This window comes from Corvus brachyrhynchos, unplaced genomic scaffold (genome assembly GCF_000691975.1).
Source record: "Corvus brachyrhynchos isolate BGI_N302 unplaced genomic scaffold, ASM69197v1 scaffold490, whole genome shotgun sequence".
Classification (NCBI taxonomy): Eukaryota; Metazoa; Chordata; class Aves; order Passeriformes; family Corvidae; genus Corvus; species Corvus brachyrhynchos.
The window spans coordinates 1971100-1987583 of record NW_008235774.1 but is presented as its reverse complement, the minus strand read 5'-3'; the positions used below and the strand labels follow the sequence as shown (position 1 = coordinate 1987583).

The window sequence follows — 16484 nt, the reverse complement described above, 5'->3', positions numbered from 1 at the left end:
GAGCCGATGAGTCTGAAAGGTGGAAGGCAGAGCTGAGTTGAGACAAGCCTGGACTATTTCCTGAATGGCTCCAGGTTTGGGCAGGGAATGAGGAGTGAAGGCATGGGGAAGCCCTGTGGCACTGTACCAGCCTCCTGTCTCCCTTCACAGCTGGGCTGTGGATGTCTCATGGGAGTCAGTTCAGCCCCTCAGCTCCACATCAAAACCCTGCCTACATGACTCCCTGAGATGAGGCTTGTCTTTCTCATTGTGGTGTGCTCCTCACAGAATGGGCAGATGATGTCTTGTGACTCTTGGATAGTTTGGGGGAATTTACAGTGGATTTTTGGCCGTATTATAGTTTTATAGAATAGTATTTCCATGATTCTTACTGTTTGTACCCAGCAGATAGTAGCATTTGTCCTTTTGTTGCTCTCTTGCTGCAGTTGTTTCGTGTTAGGCAAAGTTCATTGATCACAATTGCCCCCTTCCACACCTCAGTTGTCGGGTCCTCAGCACAGCAGGGATCACATTTCGAAGAGGAGCTGAGGGGACAAATGTCACCATCCCCAGATAACAGTGCCTGCGTGGAGATGTCAGATCACTGACACAGGCTGGGGGCTTTGGCTGCTGTGTCAGCCTGGCTGGGTGCCACTCCTTGACATTTCCCAGGTTCCTGCCATACATCAAGTCTGGGAGTATTTGGCAGCTTCTCACCTTGAATCTCTGTTTCTTCTCCACTCCTGAGCTCTGAGAGATTGCTGTATGGAGTGAGGGTTTTGCAGTGCCTTCAGAAGAATTTTTCCCAGCCCTGTCAAGACATGGAAGAGTCATCAGCACATACTGAAGGACAAACCTGGGAACCTTTTCTTCCAATTGCAGATATATTTCAGTAAAATGTATTAAGAACAGAGGATGGACTAAGAATTTATGTGTTTTGAACTAATTGGGTAATTCTTGTCTCCTTGCTATGTGTTGATGTCTTATAGTTGTTTCACTCACTCCAAATCTTCCACTTTTTAATTTTTCTACTAAAGGCCAGCCTGCTAAGACCAGATGGAGCTGTGCTGACTGCCCTCAGTTCCTACACTGGTGGCCAAACTCTTCCCCGGTCTTGCCATGTAATTCTCCGGTACCTTTTCTTCCATCATGAAGCTCAATTGAAAATGCTGTCCCTTCAGTTTGGATCTCCAGGAATGGGCTGTAGACCTCCTTGATGAAAGGCTGTTAAACACCTCATGGTTTAGCTTGTTGCTTTTTACCCAGACTTGTTTCTCTACTCTCGTTTATGCTGCAGTAGGACTGCTTCTGTAGCCCATGTGATGAAAAAGTATAAATCAGGTGTGGGAGGAAGGGCAGGCACTTGCCAGCTTCACTGCTGAGGAAACAGAGCTGCATGGTCTGCTGTCACTATGCAGCATGTCTGCTTCAGGGCCTGGGGAATCTGCCAGGGAGAAAAGTTTATATCCTTTGATAGCAATAGGGACTCCATGCTCTTTGCCCTTTGCTGTGGCCCCTGCACTGTCTGGTCACAGCTCTCCTGGGGTGAGCACTGAGCCAGCCCTTTATTGTAGGTGTCCCTGGTGCACTCAAGCTGCAGTCCTGGATTTTCTGCCTAACTATGCCAGAGTTCCTCGCCTAGTCTGGCAACGGTGCTTCAATGCCCTTAGAGTGGTGGGGAAGTCCCTTGTGAAGTCAAACACATGACCCTTCAGTCCCCAGCCCACCCTGTGTGTGTGCATGGAGGGAGGCATTTGCTGCAGCACAGGGTGAGGTGGTGGCTCGATTCCAGCTCTCCCATGGCTTGGTCCAGCATCCTGTTGTCCCTGAGGTCTGCCTCCGCCTTGGGAAGGGGAGCACACAAGGAGCTACTCTCTTTCTCTTGCAGGGCAGTGCTCTGCTTACATAAAGGGTCTCTTTGGGCAGCCGTACACTTCTCATACTTTCTCTGTTCAGTGTGGAGTGGAGTTCAGCACACAGCTATTGAATGGAAATGAGCAACCCTGGCACAAATGTAATCCTGGGATGAAGTGGAATTTGCTGATGCATCCTCACAGAGGTTGATTTCTCACTGGTATTTTTTTTTTTTTTTTTGACCTAAGTGGCCAAGAAAAACTTGGTGTCTTGATTAGGACAGAAATTGATTATCATCCTCTGGATTTGCACACAGAATGTGGTTCTGCAAGGATGACACTGGAGGTGAGAGGGAGCAGTGATGCTTAACTGTGGCAAAGCGGCACACCAGGCTGTTGCACCAACAGCATTTCTGTGGTAGCTAAGCTGTCTCTGAGCTGTCTTGTCCTCATGAACAACTTGTGGCCAGCAACACCCTCTGCTCTTCAGCTTGTACTTGCTGGTAGCCTCAGGCACTGCTTTGGCATGGTGTGTGACTGCGGCTGAGGCCACTTGTTTCTTGGAGCTGCTGTAGGGGAGGAAGGGGGGTGGAAACACAAGTTGAATATGCTGTTGAAACACAAGTTTGTACCTAGCTACCAGCTGTTGGAGCAGCTTTAGGCACTCGGTTTCAGATCAATGTTGTTAATCTTGTTCAAAGTTTTAAATTTTTTGAAGGGATACAAACGCTTATTTTGAAATGTATATTGTTTTAAAACCTGTGTTTTGCGTTGTTGTTAACTTGCTTGTTCAAGCTTTAATCAAAAGTCCCAGAGCTGCAACTGAGGAACTTGGTGTGAACTCAGGTCTCATTTAGAAAAAAATGTTATCCTTTTTAATTGTCAAAACAGAATATGCACCTTGCAATGGCATAGAAAACAATAGCAATTGCAGTTGTCTAACCTCTCCTCCTTTGGGCTGCGTGTGACTCACAGCACATTATCAGGTCAGCTTGGGGTGCATGCATTTACAAGCTCTTGTTATTTTAAGTGTGTCACCAAGCTTCGTTTAAAATAACCTCCCCAGCCAAACTCCTTTAACAGTGGGATGATGTGCATATCTGGGCTCTTAAGGTCTTGTCCTTTCCTGTTTGGGAGAGGACTGTGAGGAGCTGCCACGCTGCCATTGGAGGAGCACATGCTGCAGCAGGGCTCGGGCTGGAAGAAAGGATTTTGACTGATGCTCCTGGGGTGCACAGAGGCTGGGGCATGTGTTGGTCCTATGCACTTGTGACGTGACATTTGTACAGGCTGTGGCAGCGCTCCAGCTGATGTCCCAACATTTGTGAGCAACCTGTGTGGCAATAGAAGGTGCTGGCAGAATCATTGTAAGCAAGTGCAGCTGTACAGTCACTCCAACAGTGGCAGCTTTGGCCTCTGTATTGTGTGTCAGTAAGTCCAAGCCAAGATCCATTAATTACTGGGTTGGGTTTGAATTCCAGCCTGGCCAGTTCACCCAGGGCTTTTCCTAGCTCACATTTCTACAATAAAATTTCAAGAGTGTAGTTTTATTTCCATTGTGAGATGCAGAACAGACTCCAGCTCCTTTGTCGTAGGGTTGGATTGGCAGAACTAGGGATTGCATCAAGCTGTGACCTTTATCCATCCCAAAACTCCAACTGAATTAAAGATAAAGGGAAGACTTCCCTGACTGGTAACCAGCAGGGATTTACTGTGGGGCAGGTGATGTTGTTCCTGCCCAGAGCCACAGAGATGTGGCAGCTGCTGTCCTATTGTGACCGCAGCCTGGCATGTGAAGGTGCCTCCCTCCATCTCCTGGATGCTCAGCAGCTGCTTTGTCAAGCTGTCCTTGCAGTAAGGATGGGAGACACTTTTCAGGTGGACATTAGAGTTGGCTGTGCTGGCATGCAGGAGGTGGGACAGAAGGGTGAATGGTGGGAAGGACAGGCAGTATGGGCTGGTGCTGCCAGTCTGGATGCATCCTGACCTGCCCCTTGTGGGGGCATCTTCCTTTCATCCTTCCTGCCCCTTCTGCCCCTATCTCTGAGCTCCTGTGTCTCCACAGGGAAACAGGGGTGATGACTAGCTGTTGGCCAGCCTAGTCCTTAACTGAAAGCTGTACTAAAGGCCCTACCACTTTCTTATGCAGCTGCTGCTTCCAGCACACCCCTCCCCTGTGCTGGCCCAGACGCTTCTGCAACTCCATGACAAAACTGCTCCAGAGAGAGGCAAGCTCAGCACATTCTTGTCTGCTACTGCGGGGCTGGTTTTCAGGCAGTGTTAGCTAAGGCCGTGCCATGGCCAGACCTCCACCCTGGCAGCCACAGTTGTCAGCAGTACCCCCGTGTCTGTGTCAGTCACATCTGTGCTACCGTTGTTACTTACTCCTGATCGGGGTCACACAGGGCTTCTGCTGGCATTTTCACGCCTGTGTATAAGCTGACTGTAAGATTCACAGCCCTTGTTACAGCTTCATTAGGCCACATCGCTTTTATTTTTACAGCAGGATGATCCACTGATAGCTGTAAAGCCGGGTGGAGATGAGGTACAGATGGCTTTCACTGCAGGCCAGTTTTGCAAGGTCATTCACTGCTGGGTGACAGTGCAGGCGATGGCCAAGCTGGCAGCACATGTGATGCCACAGTGACAGACTCTCTAGGCAGGAACACTTTCATTCTCCTTGAATTTTAATTTGCTCTTTAACACCTCCGTTCACTGGTGTGCTAGGGTCACTTTGTGGTCTGAGTGCGCTTGGGAGCTGGGTGCATCTGAGGGGCAGTGTGTGGAAGCCAAGCTTTGCTCCCTTGTTTACTGGTGGAAATTTGAGCTGGGCAGGTGGTGGCATCTGAGCCACAGTTCTTCACTCTGTGCTAATCACTGTGAATGTCACAACACAGCCAGGTTTGCTGCTGGGGGCAGACTGGGTAGCAGTGGAATAGTGTTGTACATCTCAGTTGTGAGATTCTCTTCCCTGGAGATTGGAGCCCCTCTGGGCTGCAGCTCCCACTTGGATGCAGGTGTCCTGTCCTCATCAGGAGTTCTCAGCTTGACTGTACAAGCACTAACAAGCAATGCAGCCCTATGGGCATGGAGTGGACTTGGCACCTTCCATATTTCCTTGCAGAGCTTGGCAGGGTAGCAGCTCTCCTTGAGAATGTGTAGCTCCTATGGGATCCTGCATGGGATGTTCCATCTCCTACATCCTCTGGCTGGGATGCTGCTGACCTGGTATGTGCTGTTCTGGGGCACATGAGACTGGAGCTGATTCACAGATTGAGAAGATCTGGCAGGTGTAGGTCTGTCTGACCCAGCCCTGTGGTGGTGTGAGCTGCTGTCATGGTGCTACAGAGCAACCTCAGGGTCTCCAAGCTACACTTTAACTACTGCATCTGAGGCTTGTCTTTCAGGTGAGAAAGGAGTGCGTATGTGTATTGCAAGAAAAGCGAGAGTGTGATGGTTGATGCACTCCTTATCCTTCTTTTTATACCTTTTTTTTTTTTTTTAAACATGCAAGAATGTGAGAGCTAGAAGGTGGAAGAACCAGCCAGCCTGCTTGGAATACAAATTCCTATCGCAGCTGTATCCAGGGGCCCTCTAGGCATGTGTTAAAGCAATAACTGGCTTGTGGTTTGTTTTCTCTTTTCCCTTCTCCTCAGGCAAGAGGATGTTGCAGGTATGGTGCAATAGTTCATTCTAGGAGGATTCAGGACACTTATATCTGCAGCTCTGTGGTCTGCCAGTTTGCTCCTTGCAGGAGGCTTTTCTGTAGGACTGCAGTGGGGAGAAATGTATGTGCACAGTAGTGCCAGTCTCTGCTGGAAACCGAGGTGTTGATGTTAGAACAGCGCTGCATTTGCTGCTTGCTGCCTTTTCAGTCCTGGGCTTTACAGGATGCCCTTAGCCCTCACTGAGCTTTTCTACAAAAAAATGCTCCTTTTAAAAGCAGGGGCTGAGGTTCTTGCCTAGTTGTGTAATGTTATGAGCTGAAGCTTTAAGGAGCAGGGACAAAAAATAAGCAGATGTTTTGGGGCTTGTGGTGAGTCGGGAGGCTGATGTCAGAGACACAGACCTGTAGGAGTGGGTCCCAGGCAGGCAGCCTCTTGTTGCAGACAGGGCTACTGTGCTGGGGCTGCTACCCCATGGCCCTGGCTGGTAGTCAGGCAGCCCCATGTGTTTACAGGGTACAAGCTTTCCTGCAGATGGCCCTCTCTACATTTTTCTTTGCATCCTCTGGTTTCATGTGAGATGCCAGCTGTTCTTTTACTTGGTCTTAGGAGGCTCTTGGTGAGCTCAGTAGATGGGAGATGTGTTTTTCATCCTGCAGGAAAAGCAGCTCACCCTGCTTTCCTCATGTGGCATTGGGCTGGGTGCTGTGCCCTGATAGGGCAACAGTGTCTTTCATGCTGTCCTCTTGTTTCAGACCAGCAGAGATGCTTCTGTAGATGACTGATGTGCTTGTACCTCACGTGCTATGGCTCTACATGGCGTCTGCAGGACCAGACCATGCTAATCTGGGCCCCAAACAGCAGAAGAGCATTGGGCTGGCATCAGGCACCCTTCTGGCAGAAAGACCTCAACTGTGCTGGACCTGGCGGCTCGCTCAGCAGCAGGCAAAACCCGTCTGGAATTCAGAGAAGAGATATGTGAGTGCTTTCCAGGATCGCATGCTGCTGCCCTCGGGGATCCCTCTGCAGCAATCCTGCTTCTTGCGTTCACCATCGCTATGCCATGTGCAGCCCACTGAAGACATCCTCTGCAGCCCTCCAGACACTGGCTCTGTCACGGGAAGGGTGATGTCTTCCATGCTGATGGAGCCCTGCCTGCTGGCAGAGGAGCGTCCTGGGGCTGGGGTCAAAGGCTCTGCCCTCAGCTCAGGTCAGCAGGCTGCCAGCTCCTGTAGACCAGTGCTCAGTAACAGCTCCTTCCTACGGCCAAGCAGTGCTAAAGTGCCTTTTCTGCAGTCACTGAAGATTAAAAAGGTGGAAAACACGCGGAGTTTTCCTGCTGCTTCACAGTCCCACTCTGGGGACACTGGGGACACTAGAGACAACTTCCCTAGCAGCCTGATCAACAGAGCAGTGATGAACGGCAACCTTGTGTCAGAACAAAACACAATCCCCTCCCTTACCCCTGTTCCAAGCAGTGTGATCCTCAGGAAGGATCAGTGCTCGTGGGAGGACGCTAAGGGGAGACTTCACAGCTCAAAAGAGAAAGAACCGGAGAAGAGCCTCTTGAAGGCTGTGCAGCAGCTACCTAGTCAGGCTGCCACAGGCAAAGGCTTTGGGTGCCAAGTCGAAAGTTCTGGCCTTATGAATGTGGGCAGCCTGTCCAACTGGAACAGCAGGAGGAGGCAGCATGTCGGAGCGCAGATCACCCGGAAAGAAAGCATCACTCCCCTGAACTTGGAGCTGGGGAGCCATCGCCTTAACAGTAACTCGAGCCTTACAGGCACCTGTGGGGCCATTGCCCACACTAAGCAGATCAGCCCCCATTCCTTGGCCTCGGGTGCTGGCGCTCCCGACTGCAGCACTGGCTGCCGTCCCGTGGGCGTGCTGAGCCCTCAGTGTGCTGGGGACCGGGTGGTGAAAACAGAGCCTTTGCACTCGTCTGCCATCTCTGAAGTGGCAGCACAGGTGTCCACCATCCAACTGGAGAAAGAGGAGAAGCAGGCCCAGGCTGTGGTCCCAGGAAAGCTTAAGTAAGTAGAGGCAGGAGGAGGAGGGAGGTTATGGCAGGATGTGCTGGGCTGGTGGTTGTGTTTGCATGTGTTGGGAGAGGAAGCACTGTGGGCAATACGGGGTGGCCATAAGGATAACCATGGGCTGTGTCCATGAGCAAAACCCAGCTGCTGCATCCTGGTAGGTGGGTTGCCTTCCTGCAATCCCCAGCTTGACGCAGGCACTCAGGATGGCTCTAAGGCATTCCACCTTTGCCTTCAACCACAGCATGGAATTGCTGTGTGGGATTTCTAGTTTGTTCTCCTCAGTCAGGGGGCCCTGCCTGCAGTGGTAAGCTTTGCACATGTGTTGAATGAAGCCTGCTGTTGAGCCAGGCCTTCCTAGTCAGAGACATGGGTTCATAAAAGACCACAGCTAATAGAGGATAGGGAGGGTGTGAGGATGTGGAACTCCTGCTCTCCTGCTGGGAGAAGGGTGCCCTTGTTCCTCTTCTTTCTAGCTGCTCTGGAACACGTTCCTTGTCAGCATGGTCTGGGGCCTCTCCATCTTGCTAGCTTGGGGTGAGTGCTCTCAGCACTGGAGAGGACAGTGCCCTCATTCCCCTGCCCACATTATCTCATGCTGCCTCATGGGCTACTGGGTTTTTGGCCCCAGAAACCATGTGGCATTCCCTTTGATGTGATGTCCTTTGTCCCAGTGCTACTGCTGAGAAGTCACTGCTGGAGCCGAGCCATCCCCATGATGAAGCAGAGGAAGAACTTCCTGATGGCCTGGATGAGAGCTGCAGTCAAGAGGAGTATGAGGACAGTGAGTGCTGGTTCCCCAGGGAAGGCTGTGCTCCATGCCTCAATGTGGGGAGTGCAGGAGCTGTCTGGGAGCTGGGGGTGAGCACAGCTGCCCTCCTGTCTTACATTCATGCTGTCATTTCAGAATGTGCTGAACCCAAAAGTGCTGTAACAGCAAGGAGGAGCTGAATCGGTTCCTTTGGGGAGCAAGCTAGGGCTCACCACTGTCCTTCTCCAGAACTTACCCATCTCCTCTCAGTGCAGGGCTGTCAGCTCTGCTCCCTTCCCTGTTTTTTATGACACCAGTTGGTGGGCAAAAGCCAGGATCCAAGGATTTGGGGCATTTGGAACGTTCTTTCCCCTGGAGCATTTGTTTTCTCTCTTCCCTCCCTAACTCTGTGTGCATTCACTCCTCATGGAGACAAAACTTGAATTTGTTCACTCCTGCAGGTGACTCGGATGCTTCCTCTGATGCTGATGAGTCATCCAGTGGCTCTGTGACTCCTGTATCCAGGTTAGTAGCTGTAAACAGTGCATTGAGCTTGGCATATTTGTGCAGACTTGTCCCAGGACCTGAGGGAATGGCCTGAAGTTGTGTCAAGGGAGGTTTAGACTGGCTGTTAGAAAAAGATTCTTCACCCAAAGGGTGGCTGGGCACTGGAACAGGCTTCTTTGGAAGTGGTCACAGCACCAAGCCTGACAGTTCAGAAAACATTTGGACAATGCTCTCAGGCACATGGTGTGATTCTTGGGCATGACCCTGTGCAGGGCAGGGAGTTGGACTCGATGATGCTTGTGGGTCCCTTCCAAATCAGCATATTCTGTGATTCCGTCATCTTTGCCCTCCATGGTGACAGAGGAGACGGTAGCATGTGGGGTAAAGGACTGAAGGTAGGAACAGATGTCCCAGCCAAAGTGAGTTTTCTTACTACCCTGCAGACTAGAACTACCTCTCTTGCTACAGGCAGCAGCCTGTAAAGTGCTAAGGGTGCATCTACTTCAGCAAAACAGGGGTCTTAATTTCACTGGCACTTCCAGTTGCTCAGTTAGGTTTACTGGATTAAATTGTACTCTTGCAAAGTCATTGCCTGGCAGATGAAGCAGAGTGGAGGTGTCCTGGGCCAGAGATTGCAAAAGCTCCTTGGAGTTTTGTGTCTCAGCATAGCATCCTAGAAACAAGTACTGAAGCCTGGGTTTTTCTGTAGCTTTTGGGAGAATCTTTTGGGAGGATTGGTCAGCCTGCGGTCATCTGAGCCCTTCCTTCCTGACTCTTGGCTGGCCTTTGTTGGACCTCTTTTTGCCCATCTAGCAGTGGGAGCTGGTCTTGCACCAGGGCTGCCTCAGGCTTTGTTGTCTGTCTGACAACTTGCTGCTTCCCATCGTGTCATCGCTAATCTGGGAGGCAAGCAAGGCTTTCTGTGAGCAAATGTTGAGCCTTAGGGTGCTACAGGGCTCTGGGTGTGCACATGTGGTTGTGAAAGTCCTGCTGAGATGATGCAAACTGGCCCAGCAGCTGTTTCTGGCAGGATGTGTCTGGTTGGCCTCTGGGGGAAGCAGTGCTTGGGCCAAATGCCTCTTGCAGCAAGGACAGAGGGATGTTGACCACTTCTTTGTGCAGGCTGTGTGTGGGCCTGGGCTTGAAACCTTTGCAGCTGTCTCCTGCCTTCAGTTTGTTGTGGACAAAACCAGTTTTGTGCCAGAGAATGTTAACAAATACAATCCTTTGCCAATTAACAAAGTTTTACTTACTGATTTCAGTACTGGAAAGGGAAAAAAACAACCAAGGACTTCAAGAAAACACCTCTTCTTCCCCTATCATGGTCTGCAACCCTTTTGCCACAGGCTACACTCAGTCCCTTCAGTGAGGCAAGGGGTGGCCTGTGAGATTGGGGATAATGTGTTGTAGTTCCTTTTCTTTCGCTGCTCTTTGTTCCTTAGTGGATTGCTCTGGTGTGGCTCCTTCCACTGGCTGCAGTGGCATTTATTTCAGTATACGTTCATTGCAAACTCTACTTTTCACATTATCACAACTTTAATAGAAACATTACAAATTCTACCCCTCCTTCCAGGTATTGGGGCTTGCTGTGGTAAGGTGTACGTACAATTGGTAAAACTCCATCCCTCTTCCCTGCAACACAGCAAAATCATGAGGATTGCAATTAAATCATATGTATTATGATCTCCACCCCCTGTTCCCTTGGACAAGGTTACAGGGTTTGTCACATAAAAAACTCCACTCCTTGCCCCAGAAAATCACAAACCCCAGAGTGGTTACTTGGCATGTGCATTCATTGCAGGCTCACCCCCTCATTGCTGCAGACCGAGTTACTGACCTTAGTGCCCATTGCTTGCACCACATTGCAACAATGGTGCAAATTCCTGATACCCAGATTAAGGCTCCTTCCAGCTTCCCCCTTCCTTTGTTACTTTTCACTTTTAGCCTGCTGCTACTGCTTCATCTTTCCTAGGAATTGCATCGAATGCCTGGCTGAGCCTGCTGAGGCTCAAGACAAAGTGCTCAAACCAGCTCTTGTCTGCAGTTTATTCCCTAATGTGCCTCCAACTATCTACTTCAGTACTCGGGATGAGACAGGTGAGCCAGGGTCTGTTGTCGCATAGGGTGAGAGTGGCAAGCCCGTTATTAGGGAGTAAGTGGTGCCAGCACACAGCCTGGAGCAGGCTGGCAGTGGCTGCCCTTAACCCTTCCCGTGAGGAGATCCAGCACTACTGTGAGATCCAAATGACTGGAGTAAACTGTGCTGCTTCCATTGTCTGGAGCATGACTCAGGCTGCCACTAAATGTTCCAGTGTCCTGGATCTTCCCCATCTGTGCAGTCTTCTGCTCCATGATGGTTCTGGAATGGGGGCTACACACCCTTGTCTACAGGCCTGGTCCGTGTGTGGCAAACTATAAGAATTTTGCAGCTGTAGGAAATCCAAGTATTGTGTTTGTTTTCCTTCAGTCTTTAACTTTTTGCCTTCCTAGTGGAAAAGCTACCTTGGGAGCAGAGGAAGCTGCTGCGATGGAAAATGTGCAGAGTCACGCCTAACATAGTGAAGCAAACCATTGGCAGGTCCCACTTCAGAGTTAGCAAAAGTAAGTTGGGGGAGGCAACATTGCATCCTTCCTTGTCTCCAGCCCATGGGCACAAGAAGGCAGAGTGCTTGTGAAGAACAAAGCAGAAGCAATACAGGCTGGGCACTGCAGGATGTTGGGTTCACATTTTTGCCTGTCTGACCTGTAGTATTCAAGGTCAGGGCCTGATCTGCCTCTTGGCTTGTCCCTGGCATAGACCACAAGAACTTGCTCCTGGGCTGTTAGGAGCTGATGCAGGTGTGAAGCAGTTTTGTTCTGGCTTGCCACTCTGAGGAGGCTGGTCCTTATCTACTGCCAGGCCCAGCACTGCTGCTCCTTGTCCCCATGTCCTGAGGAGGAAGTCATCTTCTCCGACCATAGCCAGAGTTCTCAGGGCTGGGACTCTTGTCACTGAAGATATGTGTGGGAGAAGTGCTGAGCATTTGCAGCTGTGATCCATACTCTGGAATGTTATCTCCTGGAAGTATTTATGGGACTCCTGCATGTATCAGTAGACCTCTGCACAGACTATTTTAGGGGTATAATGAGACATGGAGGGCAGAGGAAGTCCTAAGAAGTTTTGACATCCTACATGTCCCTCTGCAGTGCAGCATTCATTAGCCAACTGCTTCATTTGCCAGCTATAAAGCAGAGAAGTCATGATGCTGGGGAATTAAAGGCATTCCTTTGACCTTGTGCCTCTTCAGGTCCTTGCAATGGTATATTTGCAAGGATATCACCCACTTGGTTTACTGGATGCCACTCACAGCCCTTGCTTTGGCAGCTTTGCAGTAGTGAGTATGAGTGCTGTACAGCATCCTTGGCACACTTCTGCTAGCCCAAGGAGATGGAGTGCTGTGGGTTGAGAGGGCATTATGGGTGGCAGGGTACTCGGTCACTGACTTTTCTGTTTTTCCTGCAGAAAGCAATGACTGGCTGGGTTGCTGGGGCCACCACATGAAATCCCCCGGCTTCAAAGCCATCAAGGAACACCAAAAGGTAGGGGATGTTTTGAGCTGACCTCCTTCATGTGCATGGAGAGTGTGTTGGAAGCAATTTGGGTGCCCCTCTCCTCAGGGCCAGGTGTTAGCTGTGCAGGCTGTCCCTGCAGTATCCCTTCCAGAACTGGGAGAGGAGTCCAAGAGACAGGCATAGCTGGATGAGTATCTCTGCTGTGAGGATGGTTCTTGTACAGACTGAGGCTGTGGCCAAATTGTGGGGGTTTTTGTGAGCTTCCTCTAAATTCAGTTGTTGCTGCTTAACACAGCCCTTCTTCTGGCAGAACTGAGGGGTAGGGACAGTGCCCTTCCTGCCAGTGCAGCGAAGGGCATGTACCTTACTCAGATCACAGAACAGTCAGGTGTGGCTCATGGCTTGAGGAACCTGCAAGGGACCAAAGGCTTGGTATCTGTAACAAGTACATGCCTGTTCTGGAGAGCTGTGATGCTCTAAACTATGTGGTTTGTCCCTGCAAACTTCAGGAGTAGGTGGAATCAGTTTGAGTGCAATCTTGAGAGGGGAACAAAGAGTGTCACTCTGCACTGTATTAAAAAAGGATGTATCCTCTGCCCAGGGAGCAGGAAGGGGTGGACAAGGAGTTGGGGAAGCAGAGAGATCTCATAGCATCTGTGTTCCTTTCTAGCTAAACCACTTCCCTGGTTCATTTCAAATTGGAAGGAAGGACCGTCTGTGGCGCAACCTGTTGAAGATGCAGGCTCGCTGTGGGAAAAAGGAGTTTAATTTCTTCCCTCAATCCTTCATCCTGCCCCAGGACATCAAATTACTCAGGAAAGCATGGGAGGAGGGAGCTAGCCGACAGAAATGGATTGTGAAACCAGTAAGTGTAAAGCAGAGCTCAATCCTCTGTCTTCTTGTAGGTGTGGGGAGATAATCTGATCCTTTCTTGTTTGTGTTTTGCAGCCAGCATCAGCAAGAGGCATTGGTATTCAGGTCATCCACAAATGGAGCCAGCTACCCAAAAGGAGACCACTGCTAGTACAGAGGTGAGTGAATATAAAACCAAGGTTGACACACAGCCTGAGACCTCTTAGTGTCTTGTATCTCTGGCCAGTTCTGGGCCCCTGCTGCTCTGTGGCAAAGCAGAAGTACCTGATTTGCATCTGGAGACTTCTCTGTAGACTGTCTGGGTGTCCTGCTGCTGAAAGTTTGGCTCTGTCAGCTGCAGCTGGGCTTACTGGATTGCTGCTGTCTCTGCATATATATATTTGAGGTCTCAGACACAATTGGTTTCATGAGCTTTTTGGAGCTTCTGTCTGGCAGGTGAACAGCTTCAGCTCTGCCGTGATCCAGCTCCCACTGCTCCGTACTCTGGGATTTGGCATGTTTGGAGACAAACCTTATCCAGTTCACACAAGCAGAGTGGGAAGAGAAGCCCCAGGGAAGAGGTGGCAGTTGTCAAAGATTTGTTCTTATGCAAGTTAGAATGGTTCAGTAAGAGCCTCAGTGCGTGTAGATGATAGCCAAAGGATTTTCTTGAAATAACAAGAGTTCTCAATCTCCTTCCCCTTCTGCAGAAAAGTGGAATAGTTCATCTTGGTTTGAGGTTGCTTTCTGGGAAGATTCTTGTGAGGGCAGGAAAACTGCAGTGTTTGGCAGACAGGGAACTGCTGTGTTTGCTTGTTTGTTCTCCCTGTCCACTTTCCGTGCAAAGAGATAAACTTCCCTATGGAAAATCATGAACTTCTGGGATGAATAATCAAATGGTTTGAATTAAAATATCCAACTGTTTCTGCTCACTGTACAAAACCATCTGTGGTGTACTGCATGTTTTAGATGTTCTTGAATGTTGAGATCAGTGTTGTGGGTGTGGAAAAGCTACTGTGCCTTAGAACTGAAAAACATCTCTTCAAAATGGAACCGAGCAGAAGGAAACATTGTTTATGTGCTGCAGGAACTCCTCGTGAATGGGAGAGCTGCTCCTTCCCTCATTTTATCTGTGATGTGATTAACTTGGAAATACTGTCCAAAAAGGCTTCTGCATCAATCCCTCGTTTTGCCAGGCCTTCTGAGTTGGGGGTTAGAGATGTTCCTGCATATGGAAATCATAACCCTTATGTGCTTACTTCCCTCTGCAGATACCTGCACAAACCCTACCTCATTGGCGGGAAGAAGTTTGACCTGAGGCTCTATGTTTACGTCACTTGCTATGATCCCCTTAGGGTCTACCTGTTCAAGGATGGATTGGTTCGCTTTGCCAGCTGCAAGTAGGTTGTGCGGGAGATCGGTGCTGGGGGCTGCCTTGGCCCTGAGGCATCTGTGGCTGTGATACCTGCTTTGGCCAGGGCAGGAGGGAGTCATCCCCTATAAGGGTGATGCTTAAAGCTGTATCTTCCTTGCTTAAGAAGCAGCATGGAAACACACGGGGTCGCTGCAGGTGACTTTTGAAAGGGAATGTGAGATGATGCTGCCTACCTCCAACCTTCCCAATGAAAGATCAGCTCAGTGTGAAGCAGTTCTTGAAATACATTGTGCTTCATTCTGCTTAAAAGCTGGCACACCAGAAACTGAGATGTTTCTTCCAGTTTTTATTGTATTGCCTCAGGCTGCTGCAGTTCCGTCAGGGCTTCCGCTCATTGATGCTCTGGCTTTTATTTCTTGAGGACATACTGTGAGGGTGGGATTGCATTCCGCTGTCCTAAGGCAGCCTGTTCTGTCCCATGATTTGTTCCATTAGCTCTGAGCCTGTGGGGACAGAGAGCTCCAGGCAGCAGGGCTGGTGAGTGGCTGAGAGTGGTCTGAGATGAGGAAAGAGTCTGCCTGCCTCATGGCCCTGGGGACAGCCACTTCAGTCTTGGACTGCTTGTGCTCCTCTTGCCTCCACCAGGTACTCTTCCTCAATGGACAGCCTCAGCAACAAGTTCATGCACTTGACCAACTACAGTGTGAATAAGAAAAACACAGAGTACAAGTCCAACTCGGATGAGACTGCTTGTCAGGGACACAAATGGTAGGTGCTGCTTTTAGGGTACAAGGTAGCTCTTTCTATTTAGTGTTAAGTCAGACTTTCTTCCGTATTCTTACCCAAAACTTGAACTTGCTTTCTGTAACATCAGCTCCCATTTGGGAAACTGAAAGAGCAGAGTGATTTTAGCATGAGTTAGTGTCAATGGAATCCAGATGGTCTCCTTGGCTTGTGACTCATCCTGTCCACTGCTGCTTGAGCTGTAGTTGCTGTTCATCCTGCCTATGTCTGTGCTGTTCCCTGCTTCCAACGCTGCACTCATCTCTGCTCATTCATCCCCTTCCCCTATGGTGGGGGTGATGGGATGTGGTTAAAGCAGAATCTGATTGGTTTTTGTTAGAAATTGAATGGGTGATGCTTAAATTGGCTAGATGGGAGTTTCTGCCCATCTCACTCTTGACTTCTCTGTGGAGGCAGAGAAGGGGACAGCCCTGGTTCAGAACTGTTAATTTATGTGCTACTTGGTGGGAATAGGAGCAGTGGTGCCATTTCTAAGCCCTTGGGAGGAGGGCTGCAATCTTGCAGGAGTTCCCATTCCTTGCTGTCCCATGGGTGAATGGATGCAAGCCCCAGGAACTTGTCTCTGATTCCATGGTGGTGTTTGAACCCTTTTAAAAATAGTGCAGGATAGAGTTCTCAGTTCTCAGCCTGGGCAGGGCTGCTGCACTTCAAGGGGAATTGAAGAAGGTGTTTTGCTGTGGTCAGTTTGCTTAGACCTGGACTTGCTACACAGTGGTCTCTTCCTCCACTGGGACTTTTAGCAGGGTCTGCTGCTTCTCAGCAGTCATAATTGCGTGGGGGTGGGATTGTGTGGGTTTTCCATACTTGCATGCAGTCAAAGCTGGCTGCTCCTATGTTAAAGAAGTGTGGCTGTAATCCACTCCATCTTGTATGCAGGAAGCGTGACCTTTGGATTCCTGGCCATTAGCCACATGGTCTCACTTGAGAAATATCTGAGCATCCTTGGCTCAGTGGCAGGGTAGCTTGCAGCACTCAGTGTGGTGTGGGAAACTCCTGTAAAAGCATAGATGCTCCCCCATACCATCTTGTTACCCTCATTTTTCAGAAATGTTTTTCATCCCTGAAGCCCCAGTGAAGTGGCTTTAGCTAAAACATTTTTGGGGTCTTGTT

At 49.8% G+C, this 16484-nt stretch overlaps 2 protein-coding genes across 6 annotated transcripts in view; both read left to right on the top strand.

Moving 5' to 3' along the window:
* The window catches only part of STK36 (serine/threonine kinase 36), a 17149-nt gene extending 13215 nt beyond the window's left edge, over positions 1–3934 (top strand). Inside the window, exon 27 of the mRNA XM_017727168.1 lies at positions 3898–3934. Within this exon, the coding sequence (XP_017582657.1) occupies positions 3898–3934 (37 nt within the window). The remainder of the gene's footprint in view (positions 1–3897) is intronic.
* Positions 7–16484, top strand: part of TTLL4 (tubulin tyrosine ligase like 4) — a 26323-nt gene continuing 9845 nt past the window's right edge. For 4 of the 5 annotated variants that reach the window (XR_001859575.1, XR_001859577.1, XM_017726926.1 and 1 more), the window contains exons 1-10: positions 7–7530; positions 8208–8317; positions 8746–8809; positions 10764–10888; positions 11282–11392; positions 12294–12370; positions 13014–13208; positions 13292–13374; positions 14467–14595; positions 15216–15338. Coding sequence is in view for 3 of the 5 variants with exons in the window: in XM_017726926.1 (XP_017582415.1) it covers positions 6275–7530; positions 8208–8317; positions 8746–8809; positions 10764–10888; positions 11282–11392; positions 12294–12370; positions 13014–13208; positions 13292–13374; positions 14467–14595; positions 15216–15338 (2273 nt within the window). In the remaining 2 variants the exon portion in view is untranslated. The remainder of the gene's footprint in view (positions 7531–8207; positions 8318–8745; positions 8810–10763; positions 10889–11281; positions 11393–12293; positions 12371–13013; positions 13209–13291; positions 13375–14466; positions 14596–15215; positions 15339–16484) is intronic. The other variant, XM_008628858.2, reaches the window with a different exon arrangement.